This window comes from Diceros bicornis, chromosome 11 (assembly GCF_020826845.1).
Source record: "Diceros bicornis minor isolate mBicDic1 chromosome 11, mDicBic1.mat.cur, whole genome shotgun sequence".
Taxonomy (NCBI): Eukaryota; Metazoa; Chordata; class Mammalia; order Perissodactyla; family Rhinocerotidae; genus Diceros; species Diceros bicornis.
The window spans coordinates 55,186,130-55,208,089 of record NC_080750.1 but is presented as its reverse complement, the minus strand read 5'-3'; the positions used below and the strand labels follow the sequence as shown (position 1 = coordinate 55,208,089).

The 21,960-nt window shown below is 36.7% G+C and overlaps 1 protein-coding gene across 1 annotated transcript in view; it reads left to right on the top strand.

The window, feature by feature from the left end:
• Window positions 1–21,960, top strand: part of LOC131411456 (probable ATP-dependent RNA helicase DDX60) — a 108,812-nt gene that overhangs the window by 68,653 nt on the left and 18,199 nt on the right. Inside the window, exons 25-33 of the mRNA XM_058550320.1 lie at window positions 5–129; window positions 4,454–4,612; window positions 8,052–8,199; window positions 9,546–9,698; window positions 10,636–10,740; window positions 12,399–12,599; window positions 18,139–18,243; window positions 18,512–18,653; window positions 20,628–20,749. Coding sequence (XP_058406303.1) covers window positions 5–129; window positions 4,454–4,612; window positions 8,052–8,199; window positions 9,546–9,698; window positions 10,636–10,740; window positions 12,399–12,599; window positions 18,139–18,243; window positions 18,512–18,653; window positions 20,628–20,749 — 1,260 coding nt within the window. The remainder of the gene's footprint in view (window positions 1–4; window positions 130–4,453; window positions 4,613–8,051; window positions 8,200–9,545; window positions 9,699–10,635; window positions 10,741–12,398; window positions 12,600–18,138; window positions 18,244–18,511; window positions 18,654–20,627; window positions 20,750–21,960) is intronic.

Below are 21,960 nucleotides of genomic sequence, written 5' to 3'. Positions count from 1 at the left end.
ACAGGCCAAAATGGTCCTGAAGAATCTGAGTCCTGATTCAGTTTTTAGTTCAGAAAACATGATAGAAATGTTTCCACTTCTCGTTGAAAAGCTGAGGAAAATGGAGAAGTTACCTGCACTATTTTTTTTGTAAGTCATTTAATTTAATTTTTTTTCGGTTATAACTTGTGTTAGGCTCATTCCTTTAAGTTGAGGAAAGTTATGCAAACTTTACTATTGTAATATAGTATTCATTACTATCTTTGATGCTCATTTGTTATCAGAATGTGTATTTAAAAAATATACCTTTCTACTTCAATTCTTAAAAAAATATTTTTACTTGTGCTATTACAAATTACCTTCTTTATTTAGTTTCCTACTCCATTTTTTGTTTCCTTTTTACTATAAACTATTATATTTTTATTTAGGTCTTGTTAACTTTCAGTAAATACATAGATTCTTTGCAAAACAAATTGAATGTTTATGCACACAAGTATTCCACATAAAATTAAAGTATCCTTACAATATGCTAGAGTATTTATTGGTGGGGTATTTGATTGTTTTTAATTTATAGTTATGAGAACTATGACTTAGAAGCATTGATACCTTGCTAAATTTTATATGCTGTAGCAAGAAATAGCTTAAAATTGAACATAATGGTCCAGTTAAGTATAAATTATACCAAAATATAATTTATTAAATGTATAACACTGTATAGCCTGGATTAATCTTATAGTTTGGGATCAGAATAGAATGCTTTCTTTACTTTAGACAAATTCAAACTACCTTAAGCCATAGAAGCTTTGTATAAATAAGGCCACAGAATCTTGCTCAGGTGGCAAAGTTTACTGAAACTTATTCACACATAAACAAACATATGGTAATGAATCATTGGTGATGTATATTTAAAATAATGATGATAATTGAATGTATGGTTGGATTAGGAGCTTTTAGGGATTGCAATAAAGTTGCTCCTTTTACTTGTGTTGCTGGGACAAGGAAAATAAATTTCTGAACCACCAAGATGTTATACAGCTCATCTACTTTACTTTCAAGCATGGCCACAGACTTTAGTTAGAAACAAACACAGTTCTGTACCTCTGGAATATTTCTGAAAGTCTAACTGCAAAGAAGTAATCCAAAAATAACTGTATTCATTATTCATACACACATATGTACTTAAAACATTTAAAAAGTAAAATATTTTCACGAACCAGGTGAAGGGCATCAAATGATACAAACTCCCAGTTATAAAATAAATAAGTCATGGGGATGTGATCTACAGCATGGTGACTGTAGCTAATAATACTATATTGCATATTTGAAAGTTTCTAAGAGTCGATCTTAAATGTTCTCATTACAAGAAAAAAGTTCTGTAGTTATGTGTGGTGACACGTGTTAACTAGACTTATCACGGTGATCATTTCACAATGTATACAAATATCGAATCATTATGTTGTACACCTGAAATTAATGTAATATTGTATGTCAGTTATATCTCAATTAAAAATGGACAGTGTACAATGGAATAAACAGCTCTGCACACTTGTATAAGCTTCTCTGGAACTTATACGTAGGAGCACAATTACTATATTTTAGAGTGTGGACAAACTAATGTGATAAATGGAACATGATTTTCTTTTCGGCTTGTTAGCTGATGTCCCATCAGCAGTTCTTGAGCATTTCCATTTTGACCTATCATCACAAGCATGTGGCATTGGTTTTTCCAATTGTTGCCATTCTGATTGTGTAAAATCATGTCTTGTTATGGTTGTAACTTGCATATCTTTTGCTAAACAGTTATATTTAATTTTGATGTATTAAAACCCATAAATGTTTAAAAAAAAAAGTAAAATGTTTCACAAAAACATCAAAGGTTTAATTCTGCTTGAGGAGTTGAAACTTGGCACTTCTTTATGGAATTTTGGGTTCTATATACAACATACTGTGAAAAGCCTTGGTCTTATGCCGCTTGATTTAGTCCTAAGTAGTCCCAGATCATCACAAACCTGAGGATTTGTCTGGGCTCAATCTGAACCTGTGGGAGCTTTTCAAATAATAAAGTACCTGTCAACCTTCTCTAATCTAGTTTGTGGGGGAAAAAATGCGTGGAGCATGTTTAGTATTTAGTGACAGTATTAGCGTGTGCTTAAGAGCACATACTTCATGGTCAGGCCCTAGTTTGGATCTCACCTCTGCCCTCTATGAGCTGTCACTTGCAGGCAGCTGCTTCACCACTTTGAGCCTTAGTTTCCTCATTTGCAAAATGAGATGATAAAAATAATAACGCATAAGGCTAGGGTGAGAAATAAAAATAAATTATGGAAGCACTTAGTACAGTACCACTAAATATCACTGACTGAGGTCCAATCTCTAGATCACATTCGTTCTATATAGGTTATCAGAGATTTAAGAGGAAAATTATTTCCAAGTACTCTAGATTTTAAAAAATGAAATACTGTGATGAAAATCATGCCATTTAATACAGAATGTGCGCCTAAATCAAGTAACTTGTATTAATGTAAAAAGAGAAGCAACATAATGTCGTGGTTAAGAACATAGGCTTGGAGTCCAGACTCAGCCACATACAAGCTGTGGGATCTTGGGCAGGTCAATGAAGGTTAATCTCTTTCTCTCTCCATTTTCTTATCTACAAAATAGGGATAATAGTGGTGCTCTCCTCATAGGGTTGTTGTGAGTACCAAATGACTTAATATATTTAAGACTCTTAGTGTCTGACAGTAGTAAGTATAATATGTGGTTACTATGTTTATTATTTTATTGTCTCCTCTATGAAATTTCTTGCCATAAACTGTGGCATAAACTGCCCCTTTCTTAATCCTTACTTCACCAGTGTGCTAATTTATTTCCTCTTCGCTGGCCAACAGCATTTCCTCTTAATTCTAGCTCTTTAAAGATTTTAGAAAAGCCCTTTGCCTCACAGTTTACATTTAAAAAACTTTATTGTGTAGACCCAACCTATGATTTGCTATAATAAGCTATGGTGAGTATAGTGGCTGTTGACTTCTTCGAGCCACAGCATTTTGCCAGTAAGTCATTGTGGGGAAATAAAACTTCTGTGGATTTTTCAGTCTTCTTGTCAAAAGCTCTAGTTTCCAGACACAGAGAAATGTATGTGATGTAAAGAAAGGAAAGTTTGATTTTACTTCCCCTAGAAACATTTTACTCTTCACATACCCATGAGAATTTGATCTGTAGCCGTTTGCCTAGTTAATTGCATAGGTCTGAAAGGGACAAATGGTTACAAGCTGGACTGGGTCTCTGGTTTAAGTCCCAAGGTGCCAGGAAGTCTGGACCACTAGGTCCCTGGGTATTTACATTTCAAAAGGTATAAAGCCCAGACCCTGGAGACATTTCTGGATTGTAAAGGCCAGCAACACTGGGGGTTTATCTGGTCTCTGGAAAGAAGTAGTCACAATCCAAAAGGTTAGAAGGAGTGAGAACCCAAGATTCTCTCCATCCTGCCTAAAATAGCAAAATTTTACTGTATGATCTCACTTATATGTGGAATCTAAAAAAGCCAAACTCATAGAAACAGAGAGTAGATTAGTGGTTGCCAGGGACTGAGGGGTGGGAAAATGGGGAGATGTTGATCAAAGGGTACAGATTTTCTGTTATAAGATAAATAAGTTCTGGGAATCTAATGTACAGCGTGGTGACTGTAGTTAACAATACTGTATTGCATACTTCAAAGTTGCTAAGATCATAAATGTTCTCACCACACACACAAAAAAAGGCAACTATGTGAGGTGGTGGGTGCATTAACTAACCTTATTATGGTAATCATTTTGCAATATATACATGTATCGAATCATCATGTTGTACACCTTAAACTTATACAATGTTATATATATATCAATTATATCTCAGTAAAGCTGGGAAAAAAACAGAAAAACAAAGGAGGCATTAAAATTCACAAAAGATTTGGCCATCAAGAAACCTGAACTTATATATATTTACCTAATACTAAGGGCTTTTGATTCTGTTATGAGGCAGCTCTAAAGATCAGTGGAATTAAATACAAGAACAGCCTCAACAACAATAAAAATAAATAAAAGAGCAAACATTTTTTGTTTAAAAAATTTTTTTCTCATCTTTCAGGAGGAGAGGGGGACATCTCTCCTCTGTATGTAGAGAAAATCCATTGTCCTCTGTCCCTTGCCTGTGGAATGTCTGACTACCCCTACAGGAAAAATTTCCATGGGCTTTCCTTGCTGCTGCCCCAGGAGTAGGGTCTGAGGCAAGGAGGGGAACTTATTATTTACTGTGAGGTAGTGAATAAGGAGTCTGTTGACCCAGAACATTTTGTGTTCCTATTCAGGATAAAACTCACCAAGATGGATATTAAAAACTCAACAGGTATATGTCAGACTGATAGCAGTAGATGGAAATATGATTGAATTTTATTTATGATATTGTTTTCAAGGCAAGCATTCTTTTCATTTGTTTTCAGATTCAAATTAGGAGCTGTAGAGGGAAGTGCTAAAAGTGCGAGCAATTTCCTGGAGAAAAAGCAAGAAAGTAAAAGGCCTCCCAAAGCTGAGAAAGAAGCCAATGTCATGGCTAACAAACTTCGAAAAGTTAAGAAATCCATAGAGAAACAAAAGATAATGTAAGTATTCAACTAAACAAATTGGTGGTTAAAAGGTTAAAATACTTCACAAGTCCTAGTAGGAAACGTACATTGAATGTGCTACAAAGAAGTTCTAGTTATTGTTTTGGCTTATTTGCAAATTGAGTAAATCTGGTGGGAGAATGGGACAAAGATAAGTGGGCATGATATTTATATATACCTTAGTTGCATAGATCAGTCTCATTAAGGCTTGGGAGAGGCAGGACCACAGCCTATGAGCATAGGTAGATTATGTAACTGACATAATCATCCTTCAAAATAAGCACATCATTGACACATATGTGACTCTATCTTTCAGCCCTCAGAAGGCTTAAACAAAGTCCACTCACATTGTCTTGGGTCACAACATGGAGGTGTCACTGATATACCATCACAGTCACATAAGGGAGCATGAAATGAGCTCGAGAATGGATTGAAATGCCAATTTTATGCTTGGTAGAACTTTGCTCTTTTGACTCCTCTTCCTTGTTCTCAATGTCTAATTCTGACAACTCTAGGTCTAAAATGATTTTCTCTCCCTATTATCCTCTACATCTTTAGTCACTGCTTGGTTTAGACACTTGTCATGTCTTCCTTGGACTCCAGAGCCTTAAGGTTTACCACACTCCAATCTAGCTAACAAATGTTCTTGCTAACATTCCAATTGCTTAGATTATCCCAGGCTCAGTATTCTTCCTTATTCCTTGCTTTGGTGATGAACTCTAAACTCCTTGGCTATTGTTGGTATACCAACATGTTTTGGTCTTTTGCCCTAACCTTTTCAGTTTCACTTCCTACCACTCCCCTCTAACAATATTCAACATTTGTGGTTCTCCTTACATGACTTCTTTTCTACTTCTATGTTTTTCTATGACCCTACCCATCTGCCCTCCTTCCTGATTGCCCCCAAAGCTTATACTCATAATTTTGCTATCTATCTCTTCTCTGGGCCTTGCCCTAATTCCCCCAGTTAGATTTAGTACTCTTTCTCCCACGATCTTGCTACACTTTCAATATTTAGTAGCTCAATTATTATAATGTACTGTTGTTTTTTATACGTGTTTTCTTTTCCTAAATTATTAGCTTCTTTATAATAGAGGCCATGTCATTTTCTTCTTTTTATCTCCAGTGCTTAGCACATTACTTGGCAGGTAGTAGTTTCATAAATATTTTGAATGAATGATTGATACTTCTCTCAAAGTTAAAACAACTTTTAGAGCATCTCTGATTCAGAGTTTTCAAATTCTAGAGCAAGCTAGAATTTTCTGCTGACTCTTCTGCTTATCTTCCCTCTACCTGTTGTGCTATTTTCCTGGAAGTAATTGGAGGTGAAGAGCACAGACAGCGACAGTGTAGAAGGTGTAAACCTTTTCAGTAACTGATCTTCTTTAGACAAGTTTCCTTCAGGGCACTAGGAGCCACCATTTAAAAGTTGGATTAGTGACCAACAATTCAAGCTATAAAAATATAAAGAATGTTTTAATACTTTGTTCAGCACCATCATTATACTGAGGGTGAGTGGGGGCCCTGCTCTGGGCTCTGTGCTTTGGAGAGTACCACTCTGGCCCTCCTCTGTCTGCATCCATTCCCATAAAATTAGGAGTCAGCAGAGCTTAGGAGGCGTGCCCACCCAGACTCACTCTCACCCTCTTAAATTCCAAGTTGTTATGAAGCTATATTTGTCAGGGTAGGAGGAGAGAATGATTTTATTTGACAGTTTGTTACCTCGATTTAAAACTTATAAATACTTAGACAACAATATGTGGATCTCCATTAGTACTCTGCTGCATGCTCTGCAAACATTAGGACCAGACCTTTCCATAGTCATGGCATTCTCCCTTAAGTTAAGGGTAATGGTAGTTAGAGGGGAGAACACTTAATGATGGGATATAAGTGAGCTCATCTTCTCGTACTTGGAGTTGTCTTATGTGCACAGTTAAGAGACAAATGAAAAAGATTAAAGAAAGGGTAAGTGATCTGGGGATCTATAAAAGGCTGTTACATTGAGAGGTAATGGATGATACAGTCTGATGACATAGAGTCTAAGCCAAGGTTTATGGAGCTATGTCTTAGGTCAGATTCTCTAGTAGCACACTCTGAGATGGGGATATCTGTGTAAGTGATTTAATGAAGGAGTGTGCTCATGAGGGACCTGTGATAAAATGAGGGAAGATAAGAAAGTGAGGGAAGCAAAAACAGGAAGGTGAAGAAGATATGTAAGGATGTGAGTTTTGCTAGTGTAGGGGAGGAAAAACATTTCCTCTACCTTCTGGGTCCTTCTGGCTGGTCTATGAATTAAATTGATGTGAGACAGAATAACAGGAGAAAATCAAACAAAGCTTCATAACATGTATACATGGGAGAAACCCAGGAAAATGGGGTGACTCACCAAAATGGCTGAGGATTGTCATCTTAAATACCATCTTCAGCTAAAGACAAAGGAGGATATTGGAGGTAGGGAGAGTCAGTTATGGGCGATTACTAGAAAAGCACAGTAAACAAGAGTAAGGTTATTATGCAGATTTAAGTCCTTGCCTTCCACATTGACAAGAGTTTCTGGAGATAAGGTCATCCCCCTCTTCCTGGTACAGAGAGGGAGATCACTTTACGAATGGAGATTTTCCTTACAAACATAAATGTCTCTTACAAAGGGTAACTTCTACTTGCTTTTCAGAGCTTTTCCCATGTCTGCAGTTTTTTAAAAAATAACCAGCCAAAAATAATTGTCACACCAAAGAGACACATCTTGAGGGAAATTCTGCTTCCCTACACCAGAATATTGCCTGAGCCTGGTCCAACAGGGAGATCTGGTGGCCCACAGAGTTGTCCTGACTTGGCTCAGGATGGCTGATTTTTGTACTTCATATCAGTCAGTTACTGGCTGTGGGCCACTTCCCCACTCCCAGGAGAGGTTGTAACCTCCCAGACATTTCCAGGAGGCTCTTGACAGTTGAGGGCAATTCTCCAGGGAATTGTGTAGCCCAGAGCCCTCAGCAACCAAACTCAGAGCAGCTGTAGCATCCACCACAAGTAGAGAAGGAGAATGGCCTATAATTGACAAGGTGGAGCGAGGGGAACACCTACCTCACCTCCAAGCCTAGTGTCACAAAGGCTGAAAAAGAGAAAATGACACTTTAGCAACGGGGAGTGAGGTCATCTGGAGAGAACTGGATTTGGCAAGAAGACTACTTACAGCAAGAAGGGAAAGGAACATTTAGAGAAAATATGGGTACATAGGGGAATTTTCTGATGAAGGACTGCAAGTTCCAAAGGCTAATGTGGAAGTGCATTACAGGGAGAAAGGGAGAAGATGGAGTCAGGATGGTACAGATGTATACAGGAGTGAATATCTGGATGATGGGGGGGATCTGGGAAGTCTTAGGCTTCCTATGGTGGACAAATCTGACTATTCATCACTTAAAATTATTTTTATGAACAGAGATGAAAAAAGCCAGAAAAAGCCCAGAAAAATGGATCAAAGCCTAATACATGAAGCTGAACATAATAATCTACTCAAGATTCTGGAGAAGAACCTGGAAATCCCTCAGGACTGCACATATGCTGATCAGAAAGCGATGGACATTGAGGTCAGCACTTAGAATGAAATAGTTCTCTGGGAAATTATTTCATACATCAGCCATTACTTCTCAGTTACAGACATTGTTGAATGTAAAAACCAAATGCAATCTCTACCAGAATAGAAATCTCTGTGTATGACCTTCTGACCACACATAACTCTTGAGGGCTCTGAAAAGAGTGTCTAAGAAAGACAGGATTAGGATTTATAGATTATTTCTTGCTTGTTAACAATTAACCCCTGAGAGTGCCTGCCTGTTCCTTATTTCTTTCTATGATGCTATTTTTCACAGCCTGAGTTCTAGACTTCAATCTCATGTGCTTCATTTGAATATTTGGGTACATGTGGTCCGATACATTTTAAATAATATGCACAGAATTTCTCAAAATCGGAGGCTATTATTATAGTCAAAACATTCCAACAAAAAGGCATTGAAATATCTAAAAGTGGTATGCCATTTTCTTCTTTAAAACATTTTTTTAATGCAAATAATTCATGCTTATGGTAGACAAATTGAAAATATAATAGTAACAACAAAAGCAATGCCATCAATCAGTAGTAATCACTGCCCTTCTGGATGAGCCTTTTATATCTTTTATTTGTGACTACACACACACACACACACTCACACACACAGTGTATATGTGTGAGTGTGCGTGTATATACATATATATATATATCCATTTTATTGTATACGTTCGTGTGTAAACCTCATGGTCTCTTCCTTTTTAATATCTATGTATTTACATCATCATTTTAATAGATCCTTGATATTCCTTTTTATGGATGACTATACAAATGAAATGTCTTTTGCTTTTGGATACTTAGGGTTTTTTTCTCCGTCTCATAAGCAGTGTTTATCTTTGTACATATAACTCTGTACACAAGTGAATTTCCTCTTTAGGGCATGGATATTTTTAAGGCATTTGTGATTGATTTACAGTGAGAAGTAAGCATTCCCAGACCATAAGGAACCTGCTCTGCCATCTCTCTGTCTCTGAAGAGAACTCCTAAGTCTCCAGTAGAGAACTGACCTCTGTCAGGCAGGAGCACGTCCTACATGCACACCTCCTCCGGGTGCCTCATCTCCTGCTTTGTCAGTACTTTTCAGCCCTGAAGTGGAGTGAAATGGTGCAAGACAGTCTGTTCAAAGATTTGGGAATATTTCCTATAGTTTCTGTTGCTGCCATAAACTGTTCTTCTTTACTCATGTAGAGTCAATTTCAACAGTTGCCTCATTTAGCCAAATTATTACATAGTATGCCTGTTATTTTAATTTGACCATTTTTTTGTGCTGATTTAAATGAAAATTAGCTAAGAAATTATCAAAATCCCTAAAACTCTCATTTCTTTTAGGCTTTGCAGATGGTGTTTGATCGAGTAAAATTCGCAAGAAAAGGTGCAGAACTGATTGCTTTGGCCAAAAGGGGTATTGGATATCATCACAGGTCTTTGACCGCCAAAGAAAAACAGTTAGTTGAAATCCTTTTTAGGAAAGGATTTATTAGGGTAGGTAAATTTTTTCATACTAAAAATTGAAGCTATGTCTATGTGAAGCTGAATGCCCAGGAAAAGTGGAAAACAACCACTTTTTTCTCATCTATGTCTTTTTTTATGACCCATGATATCACTGAATATTCTCTCATCTCATTTGAGGGAAGGGTTTTGAAGTTTATCATCATTCAGTTTATCTCTTTTTCATGAGATTAAAATATTCCCTAGATAGATACTTTTCCAAATATCTCTATAATGAAATATACCTCTGGTAATCTTGAAACAACCCCTTGCTTTTTCATTTATAATATCTAGGGAGTTTTGTCAACTGTTTGTATAATTTTGCCTACAGACATTCTTTCACGGGCTTGGAGGACATTTATGATAGCGTTTTGATCAGATCTTTTCTCGGTGTAATAGCGAAATAAGACCAAGAATGTATCGCTTCCTCTGGGCCTGCGGTATATCTTGGTAGAGTTTTTAGATGTCTCGCTCCTAAATGCTCTCTCTCCTATCACTGATAGCGGACAAGAGGGAGATCATCTTAAATACCTTGCAAACGAAGGACAAGTAAACAAATAATATTACTTCAAGTAGTCGTTAATGCTATGAAGAGAAATAATGTAAGATAGGGAGAGAAATAATGATGATAGGGATGGTTATTTTGGATGTGGTAGTCCAGAAATTTCTCTTTGACGTTTGAGCAGAGTACTGAACAAACCAGGTAAACAAATATTCAGGAGAAGAGTATTATGTGCAGAGCAAAGAGCAACTGGTGTGGCCCTGAGCTGGGAACGTGCTTGATGTGTTTGTCAGATAGCAAGAAGACCAATGTGGCTAGGATCTCTAGCTTTCCCACTGTGATTTAGTTGCAGTTCAAAGAGTTTCAGTGACTATATGGCATTCTACTGAAATGCTGTTTTATGAAGTAATTGTTTTATTCTCTTTCTAGGTGGTGACAGCTACTGGGACACTTGCTTTAGGAATCAACATGCCTTGTAAATCTGTTGTTTTTGCTCAAAACTCAATCTTTCTGGATGCTTTAAGTTACAGACAGGTATTACAATGTGCACAAACTCGTTATGCATAAGTAAAACATAGACATAAAATAGTAAAAAATGTGAGCCTTTAGTTTACAAACATGTCGCGCTTCATGGGCCAGCACACCTGAGCATTTGTTCATGCCTGATTGTTATTTTTAGCTGAGGTCTAGTGGAAAGCACATAAATTGGGGATTATGTGGCCATCACTAACCAGATACATGACCTTGGGTGAAATATCTAAACTTCCTGATCCTTCTTTCCTATCTCCAGAGTAGGGATGATTCTTATCCCTCTTGCAAGAATTAAGTGAAGTTATTTGTAGGAAAGACAAACATTGAAAGTGCTCAATAAACATTTACTTGTTCATTTCCTGTGCCTAGGAATTTGCACTCTGGAGTTATCTTTAATACTTCTCTCCTCTTTGCTCCTGATACACAATCTATTACCAAGCCCACTTCATTACTCTCCTGTAGTGGCGTTTGAGTTTTGCCTTGCATTTTCTGTTTTCACTGTCTTTCATCGTATATTCTTGGCCCTGTATTATTTAACAGGTTTCCTGATTTTCAATTCTCCTTACTCTACTGTGTTCTGCACACAGTGTAGTTTGTCTTCGTATGGTTTCCCTGATCAGGAACATTTGATGAATATTTCTGCTAGTGGCATCAAATTTTGATATATTAGCCAACATTCAAGTTTTAACAAAGTGCCCCCCTCCCTTCCTCTCCAAGCACTTACTTCTCATTCTGTTATAGGCCTTGTTCCTACCCAAGATAACAGCCTTTTTGCTTCCCACAACTTTACCACCCCCTGCCCCTTAGATTTCTCCTCCTGCTGCTATGCTCTGCATGACCTCTCCTCTCAAATCATCTTTGGGAATCTCATATTTAGGGCTCTGGAGCCAGAGAGTTAGGATATTTTAGATGATGAACTTGGGAGTCGAAATGCCAAGGTTTGAGTCCTGGATCTTCCCCTTCCTAGTTGTTTGACTATGGGCAAGTTTCTTATATTCTCCATGCCCCAGGTTCTACATTGTAAAATGGAGATAATGATTATATTTACCTCGTATGGTTATTGTTGTGAGGTCTGTATAAAAAAAAGTTTAAGTTTAGCACATTCTAAGCACTTAATAAATGAGAACTAATATAACTATAAACCGTAAAAAGTTTGTTTCTTAACTTGCTTTTTGGAAGTAACCTTTCTGAATTTTAGCTCACTCATGTTTTTTCTCGATTTGTGCACAATTTTTATGGTTATTTGTAACTCAACACACTGGCGTGTGAGTGACAGCGTGACAGAGAAAGGGATGAGGAAGGGGGATAGGGGAAGGGGGAGAATTGGTGTAATAAGTTCAGCTGTGGGTGAACTTGAAATCAGGGTCTAATCTTTTCTTCTTGTTGTTTTTTGTTTCTTCTATATATCATTATACGAATATCTAGCACAATTTTTAGCATGAATTAAGTACATAATAATGATAAATGTCTTACTTTCAGCTCTGTCTCAGCCATGGTAAATTTCCTAAGGGCTACGTAGTTGGATTTTAGTTTCAATTATTTAATGGTTAGACATATGTACAATTTTCTTGCTCTAACCCAAGGTAAAAAGCTCAATTCTTACACTGCGGTGGAGAAGGTATTTAGGAAAGTTTTACTTTGTGGTTCTCTTCTGTTTCCAGATGTCTGGACGTGCTGGAAGACGAGGTCAAGACCTGCTGGGAGATGTCTATTTCTTTGATATTCCATTGCCCAAAATAGAAAAACTCATAAAATCCAATGTTCCTGAACTAAGAGGACGGTTCCCTTTTAGCATAACTCTGGTCCTTCGACTCATGCTGCTAGCTTCCAAGGGAGATGACCCAGAGGATGCCATGGCAAAGGTACCATGCTTGACCATGTCTGAGGTTGAGTTGTCATTGCTGGCCTGGCTGTGGTCAGGTCTGTTCTTCTTTTAGAAGTCTGTAGCAATAACTTTTCAGTTTCATCAGTTTTTAATGCTTCATGCTATGGGAGAAAAACTTTTCCTTTCTTCTCTTCTGGGTTCTTTGGCTGGTCTAATAATTAAATGGACGTAAGGCAAATTAACAGGAGAAAGAAACAAATTTAATTTCGTGCATTCAGAAACCCCCAATTTTTCTTTTTCTCTGAGGAAGATGGGGGCCCTGAGCTAAAATTTGTCGCCAATCTTCCTCTTTTTGCTTAAGGAAGATTCACTCTGAGCTAACATCTGTGGCCAATCTTCCTCTATTTTATATGTGGGTTGCCACCAAAGCATGGGTGATGAGTGGTGTAGGTCTGCACCCAGGAACCAAACCCGGGCCACTGAAGTGGAGCTTGCCTAACTTAACCGTTTGGCCACCGGGTTAGAAACCCCCAAATTTTGAGGCTCAAAGAAGTGACCAAAGCCGGCAGCTTTTATACTTTTTAAACAAAGAAACTATTATTTGTGATGAATTGACAAAGGTGTTTGGGCTTTTATTAATGAATTAATGAAGAGGTAACAAAGTTTGTTTATACAGCCTTCTCAGCTCTGAATTCCCTATCTCTGCTGATAAGGATGCCTTCTCCCCTCCAGGTGCAGAGAGGCTACCCTTCACATGAGAATTTGCTTTCTGCTTTCAGGGGCACAAAGGAGGGTCAGAGTATCCTTCTTGCACTGGCTGTTTCTTAAGTAACTTTAATTCAAAATAATCCATATGCTGGGCCGGCCCTGTGGCTTAGTGGTTAAGTGAGCGTGCTCCACTGCTGGCGACCCGGGTTCGGATCCCGGGCTCGCACCGACACGCTGCTTCTCTGGCCATGCTGAGGCCGCGTCCCACATACAGCAACTAGAAGGATGTGCAGCTATGACACACAACTATCTACTGGGGCTTTGGGGGGAAAAAATAAATAAATAAAATCTTTAAAAAAAAAAAATAATAATCCATATGCCAAAGTGGCATATTATGGGAAGGCCTGACTTGAACATCATCGGTAATGTCTTGAATAGTACAGGATTAGGGGTGAAGGGAGAGAATAATAATTAGTTTTGTCTCCTCTATCAATCGTAGAATTTGTACCTGGATGGACATTTGGAATTACTCAAGATTACTGTTTTCATGTGTAATAGGCATTGTCCTATAGAACTTAAGTGTGCTGGCATGGGTTTAAAAAGAACTGGGTTAGATTTCTGTTTCCACTATTAGGAACAAAAACATTTGTTTTTATGATTTCATAATAAAAGAGTTTATTTTTCATAAAAAAGTAACCCAAGTTCATCAAAGAATGTTTGCATAATATAAAAAGCTAAAAGAAGAAAAAAAATCACCTATACCTAGTTCTACTATCCAAAGACAATATTGTCATTTTGGTATTTTTTTCAGTCACTTTTATAGACATAAATGTGCGTTTGGTTTTTTAAATGCTGATACATTTATATTTAATTGGACTTCAGAGTATGGTTATAAACTTTTCCTGAAGTTTTTGCTCAGATAAATATTTTGTGTCCAATCTCATAGTGAGAGATTTAAAATTCATAATTAAATAATTTGATTTTAATCCTTATGGAGATGTGTTGTGAAAGGGACCCACTCTTCCCTGTTTTTGTATATTGATTAGTATGCCAGTTAAATCAGGTACTATTTGCTGAGGTGAAGATTCTTCTAGGACTTTTGTGATGAGTTGGCTCTGGTGGTGTTGATGGTCCTACAGAGCAGGCACATAGCATTTTAGACCAAAACTTCCTCATTTTTGAGTTCTTAGTTTTTGTCTCTATATAGGAGGGAAGACTACATCCTCTAGCAAGCTTTTTAATTTTTTTCAAAAAGGTTATCAGAGTGCTTTAATTTCTTTCCCATGGCATATTTGAGAGGATCTGCTTGTAACCTTCACACATAAAAGACTCAAGTGTGGGCATAAAATTCTTAGAATATTCTCTTTACTCATTACGTCAAACTAAGATAGCTTCATTGCCTTCTGGCATTTACTGTTATAAAGGAGCAGACTTTTTAAGTCTCCTCTACAAGAGCCATGCTAATTCGTGTTCTGTTGTAGTTAATTTGATTTTTTTTTCTACCTATGTAATTATATGAATCTTTTTTTTTTTCTTTTGGTGAGAAAGATTGGCCCTGAGCTAACATCTATGCCCATTTTCCTCTACTTTATATATGTAACACCGACACAGCATGGCTTGATGAGTGGTGCGTAGGTCCACTCCCAGGATCCCAACCCACGAACCCTGGGCCACTGAAGTGGAGCACGCAAACTTAACCACTGCACCACCAGGCTGGCTGCAGGAATCTTTCTTTTAACCATCATATTTCAAGTTCTTTTTCCCACAGTTTTCTATTTCGTGGGTCCTTTTATTTTAATTGATGTTTTAGTTATTATATGATAAGAACTTTCAATCTTCATGCTTAGATTGTTTTTTTTCATTGTGGTAAAATATGGCATAATGTAAAATTTACCATCTTACCCATTTTTAAGTGTATAATTCAATAAAGTTAAGTACATTTGCGCTGTGCAATGCTCAGGCAGTTTTGGAACTAAGAAAAGATTTCTTAAATTAGATCTTTGATATTTATTTCTGTTTTAAATTGTTTGGTTTCTTTTTCAGGAAACTTCATAATTTTTAAATCATAAATCCTTTTTCCGTTCTTCACATACTGCTATGTTTTTCTTCCTATGAGAGAACATATGAAATTTATCTTCTACATCACTGATGCAGCTTTCCAAAGTTTCGGTTCTGCTCTTTAGTAATAGAAATGTGGATTTTAATTCTGCTACTGGACTTTTAGTTTTCCTGAAATTTTTTCTACTTCCTATATCACTCTTTCATATCGTAGTAATGTATTATCTTTAAAATGTCACTTTATATTGTCCACTTGCCTTATGCTGTTGTGCCTTGTTTCATAGAGGTCGCATCTTTTGGCTTCCATTCAGGATGCCCACTAGTTTTTCAAAAAAATTTTTTGGCCGTATAAAGAAAACAATTTTCATAGGTCAGCTCTTTTTTCAATGTTCTTGTGAGGGTGTATAAAGTTCTAGAGGGCATAGTCCCTGATTATCTTGTTGAACTCACCTCTTTCTGCTCTCCCACAGGAGCCTGCTACCTGCTCCACAAACACTCCAGGCACATTACAGTCTGAGGACCATGGCCTTGCTGTGTTTTCTGCTTCTAGAATCTTTCCTCAGATATAAGCATAGCCTCACTCTTTTAGTTCATTCATTTTTTTTTGCTCATTTATACTCATTTATATGTAGCACATATCACTCCTTACATAGCATCAAATATCTATCTATGTATCTCTGTCGTGTTTTTATTTATTTTCTCTCTATTTCCCAATGGAATGTAAGCACCCTAAGACCAAAGATGTTTCTTTGTCTTAATTTCTGGTGTGGACATTCAATAGATATTTGTAGCATGACTGAATAATTTTAGGAGGATGATCAGTTTTCTTATAAAGAATTGATCTGTTGTGAGTTTTTCTATTTTCTCTCTTTTGAATGAAGGTAAATATATCCAAATCTGGTGGCTTGCCAAGGAATAGGATTATAGTTTTTCTTCCAGCTTCACTCTCTGTCCACTTAAATGTTATTCAAATATCCTTTTAAATGTGAAGCTAGATGAATAGCTTTTGGCCCCAATCTCAGTGTTTAGCAGATTTTCAACTTACATAGCTTTTCTGGACTGAAAGTTTGTCTGTTACTTTTGCCAGTATCACTGACACATTGATCACGTGGATATCATTCATCACTATAAACCACAGTACGCATTGCTATCGGATTGTTACTATCTTAATAAGACTTTAATTATGCGGTCTATATCTCTAAGGTTACAGTGAACCACCATGAGTTGCTCACCCCATTACTACTCTGCTGTTTTCTGGCTGTTGCCATCTATGACTAAACGTAGAGCAAGAGAGAGAAAAGGTTGTAGGAAAGGGCATTTTGGGTGCCCTCAAATAGTATCACCCCAAAGTAAAGGTAATGGACAGTACATCCCCTTCCTTCCTTCTTTCTACCTCCTTCCCTCTCTCGTTCCTTCCTTCTACCTAGTCCACTGGCCTCGCAATGAGTAGAGATTTTTCCTGGGTTCTATAAACTCTCAGGCCTAAAGGCAGCCAGGCTTAAACTTTGGTGATGTTGGGAAATTTTCCTTTTATTGGAACCTCATAGACATTTTAGTGGGCAAATGAAAGATATCTGAACTGCTATCTCAGTGCTTTTTTTTTTTCTTGAGGAAGACTGGCCCTGAACTAACATTTGATGCCAATCTTCCTCTTTATGCTGAGGAAGACTGGCTCTGGGCTAACATCCATGCCCATCTTCCTTTACTTTATATGGGACGCCGCCACACCATAGCTTGACAAGCAGTGTGTTTGTGCGAACCTGGGATCCGAGCCTGTGAACCCCGGGCCACCGAAGCAGAGTGTGCGCACTTAACTGCTGTGCCACCGGTCTGGCCCCATCAGTGCTCTTTTACATTGGAACTCGAGCAATATTTTTATTACTTTTGTTTAATCAGCCTAGTTCCATTAGTTTTGCAACAATACTGCAGGACATGGAATAATATAATATCTTATTTTCTTCCAGAACAACCCGAGAGGTATAAGCTCTTAAACTGGATTTACGTTTATTACTGGATTATTTGGCAATATGTTGCATTTGTGATGATTCTGTTTTATATGTTCTGTTTTGTTAAAGAAAGGATTTGCCATGTAAGAATATGGTGAAACAAACAATATGAAGTCTAATTGAATCTTATGTATTGCTGGTATCTATGTGATATAATAGATATGAGTAATATCTATCCTATTATTTTATATTCTTTTATGTGGTACTCAATCAGGTTTGGCCACAAGAGGAGACAGAGGAAAGGCTCAGGAAAACAAAGTATTATACTCACAGGTGCTAGAGATGGGAGACATGGCACACCATGCAGGACCACATGTGAAAGACACCAGGATGTTCAAAAGACAGAAGACAGGAGCAGCGAGAAGGTTTAGGTCACTGCCTCTATTGGAGTTTTTGCAGGAAAGGCAAGACAGGGCAGAGTAAACAGTTTAGGATTGACTAGTTTAAATAATTCCTTTGGACTATGTGAGTGGTCTCTAGTTGCCTGGTACCTGGCCCTGGGATGATTTAGGACAGGAGAAATATTGGCTGGGTGTGTGAGCATTAGGTAATGTAGTAGTTGGGAGTATAAACTTGGGATTGGTTGGTTTGCATATGATAAGCATGATTTTAGGCAAGTTGCTGTTTTTAGGAATTAGCTAACCCTAGGAGGAGCAGTGTCTCTTCAGCCAGAAAGGTTTTTTAAGATGTCAAAACATCATAATATACAGAAATATTTAAAAAATTATAATACACCTATGTTATCATTTACAAATGTATTTCATATCACTAACATGGTGTGACTTAATGTATTCCTTTTGAAAGGTGCTGTCAGTGCTAAAGCATTCATTGCTGTCCTTCAAACGACCCAGAGCCATGGAGATGTTAAAACTTTACTTCTTGTTTTCTTTGCAGTTCTTGGTGAAAGAGGTATGACTGTGCTGTCTTTTTGTGAAATAAGATTGGTACTATTTTCATTTCTTATTAGGCTAAACTAATTGCAGTCTTTAGAAGGTTATATCCAATGATTAGTGTTACCTATAATTGATATAATTAGCAAACTTGGGCCAGGTAATGATTATCAATCTCTCTTATATTGGCATTAAGTACCATTTTAAATTGATACTTAATAAGTTACTTATTGATTAATGTATGTGGCGAGTTGAGTCAAACTAATAAATTGTTTTTGTTCTTTTAGGGCTATTTAAATCAAAAAGGTAGTCCGACGGGGTTTGCTGGACTTGTATCACATTTGCATTATCATGAGCCTTCTAATCTTGTTTTTGTCAGTTTTCTTGTAAGAGGCCTTTTCCATAATCTCTGTCAGCCAACCAGGAAAGGTAAGCTTGATGTTTTGTATGTATGGTCTAAATATAGCAACAAAGACTATGATGAAGCTAGTACTTTAGGAATATTTTTTTCTACAAGGAAAATGCAAGTTAATATTTAGATAATTTAGAGATATCGATTAGATAAAATAAAGTTTTATATAGCTACTAATATAGATTATATGGGAGACGGCCATGTTTTGTGACACTTATTTAAAATGTCAACTTCTTGTTAACTTCAGTCATTCATTGACTCCAGGAGTCAGAACACGTTAAATAATATATGATTTTTTAATAAATATTTTCTTATAATTAAATATAATATATACTCATTATAGAAAAAGGATATAGGAAAGCATTATGTTAAAAATATTCACTGTTAATATTTGTGAATGTTTTCTTTCAATCCTATTTTCTTTGATATAATTGTATAGTATATTTAAATAGCTGATATTATATTAATTGTATAATCTAGAATCTTGTTTTTCCCCTAAATCAATCAATCAATCTATCTATCTATCTATCTATCTATCTATCTATCTATCTATCTATCATCTATCTATCTATCTATATTCCTTTTTGGTGAGGAAGATTAGCCCTGAGCTAACATCTTTTGCAAATCCTCCTCTTTTTTGCTGAGGAAGATTGGCCCTGGGCTAACATCTGTGCCCATCTTCCTCTACTGTATATGGGACGCTGCCACAGTATGGCTTGATGAGTAGTGCATATGTCCGTGCCTGGGATCTGAACCTGCGAACCCCGGGCCACCAAAGCGGAAGTGTGCAAACTTAACCACTACGCTACTGGGCCAGCCCCACCCCCTAAATATATTTTTGCCAATATCATGTAAATTTTTGTGAATTCCATTTGTAATGCCCACCGAATGTTCCATTTAACACAATTTCTATGAAAAGCTTTTGATTTTTGTAATTAAACAATAGATCCCTTAAACAGTGTCCCTAAAAGAAATGTTTCTTTCTTGGTGCTTAAATTTGTTGTAGTTCCTAGTGCCTGGTGAGTTCAATGCCTTTCACAACATTACTTTATCTTCTATCATTAACTGCAGGAACACTCTATTTTGTACAATAGGTCTAGTCACTCTGCTCTGAACATGCATTATTCTGTGAAACAAGGCTACTCAGGAAATTTGGTCCCCTCAGAAGTTCTGCACGGGGAGAAAAAATTTCAGGCAATGGGAAGTGCAGTTGTGTTTATTGCTGTGTGTGTGTGTTGGGGGTGGGGGGTGTATAAACAAGCATATAAACAAGGGTGTATGAACAAGCAGTTATAAATAAGGAGATAGAAAATTTGGTAACTTTATGAGGCAGAGAATATGGCTATCACCATTTTGTAAATGAAGAAACTGAGACACAGAGAAGATAAATAAATTGCCATGGTCACAAAATTTTAATAAGCATCAGTGCCAAATATAAATGGTCTGACTCTATAGAGTCCAAGTTGTTAAGTGTCGCACCTTTTTAACCACTGCTATATAAATGCTCATATATTGTGAAGGATAGAGAGTAAGTCAAGTTGACCATACTTAATATGAGTGGCAGAAAGAGAAGGCAGGGAGATAAGACTGGGAGGTTATTTGTAGGCTGAATTTTGGAAAGCCTTAAATGCTGGGCTAAGGAGATTGGATTTTGTTTATGACACAATCAGAGATTTTCAAGTAAATGAGAGACATGATGGTAAAATGCTTTAGGAAAACTGATCATGGGCTGAAGTGAGGTGAATCCAGGTAAGGAGATGAGGCAATTTGTGGTTTAATGACTAGGCTCTGAACTAGAGGGGGAGTAGCAAGAAGGAAAAAGGAGGCACAGATCTACAACTGCCCCAGACACAGTCATTCCTCTGTTGCTATATTGGACAAAAATTTTTATTTTCCATGAAATGAAACACAATATAACATTCAATTTAAACATTAAAAATGGGATTAATACACTTTTTTACATTTATAACAAGACACTTTGTTTTGTATAGGCTCAAAACGTTTTTCTCAAGATGTTATGGAAAAGCTAGTGTTGGTATTGGCAAATCTGTTTGGAAGAAGATATTTTCCAGCAAAGTTCCAAGATACCGCTGTCAAGTTTTATCAATCAAAGGTAAAATTTATAATTCTGATAACATTACATAATTAAGATAATTAAATAGATCCTATCATAAATGATTCAGCAGCAGTAGAATTTTATTAATATAGGATTCATTTGTTGTATAGAATAATAATTTGTTCTTTCTTTAATCAGTGTTACGTTTAATCTGTAATTCATGTCTCCCTCTATAAATCTATCAAAAGATTAAATGCCTTGAGGAAAAATAGGATAAAAAGTTTTGCTCATGTTTTTCATTTGACTGTATCATTTTATAGCATTAAGTGGCTAAAAAAAAACATGTAGGTAATTATACATTAAATGAACTAATAGTCCCCATCATTGAATCTACAGTGCTCTTAGGATCTTTTTACCTTGAGATAGAGCTATGGACAGGGAGGAGGATATGTTGTGAACTATAATGTCCTCACTGAAAATATTAGAATAGTCATCTAAGAAATCATTCCTTGACTTACATAGACCAAAAGCAAGAAAACTCTTTTCCAATTTTATTTGCAACATTTTCTTTGATCATGATTCTCTATCATTAAATCAACATCAAATGCTATTACTAATGAACTCCACTAGAATCTGAGAAAGTGGGATAGGCTGGTTATACTAGATAATCTTAGTAAAAGGTGACAAGGAACAAAAAGAGTAGTGTTAATCTGTATTGTCTAACCTCATGATGTCAAATTACAAATCTTAGCCCTCACAAAATATTCTCCAGACCAGGGAACACAACTTTAGTCATTGACATATAATCTTCACATTTTTTTCATCACAAGTACATTTTTTTAATTAATTAATTAATTTTTTATTTTTTAAATTTTATTGTGGTCACATTGGTTTATAACGTCGTACAAATTTCAGGTGTACAACACTATACTTCTATTTCTGCAGAGATTACATCATGTTCACCACCCAAATACTAATTACAACCCATCACCACACACATGTGCCTATCATCCCTTTTGCCCTCCTCTCTCCCCTCTTCCCCTCTGGTAAACACCAGTCCAATCTCTGTCTCCATGTGTTTGTTTGTTGTTGTTTTTATCTTCTACTTATGAGTGAGATCATATGGTATTTGACCTTCTCCCTCTGACTTATTTCGCTTAGCATAATACCCTCGGTGTCCATCCAGGTTGTCACAAATGGCTGGATTTCATCGTTTCTTATGACTGAGTAGTATTCCATTCCGTACATATACCACATCTTCTTTATCC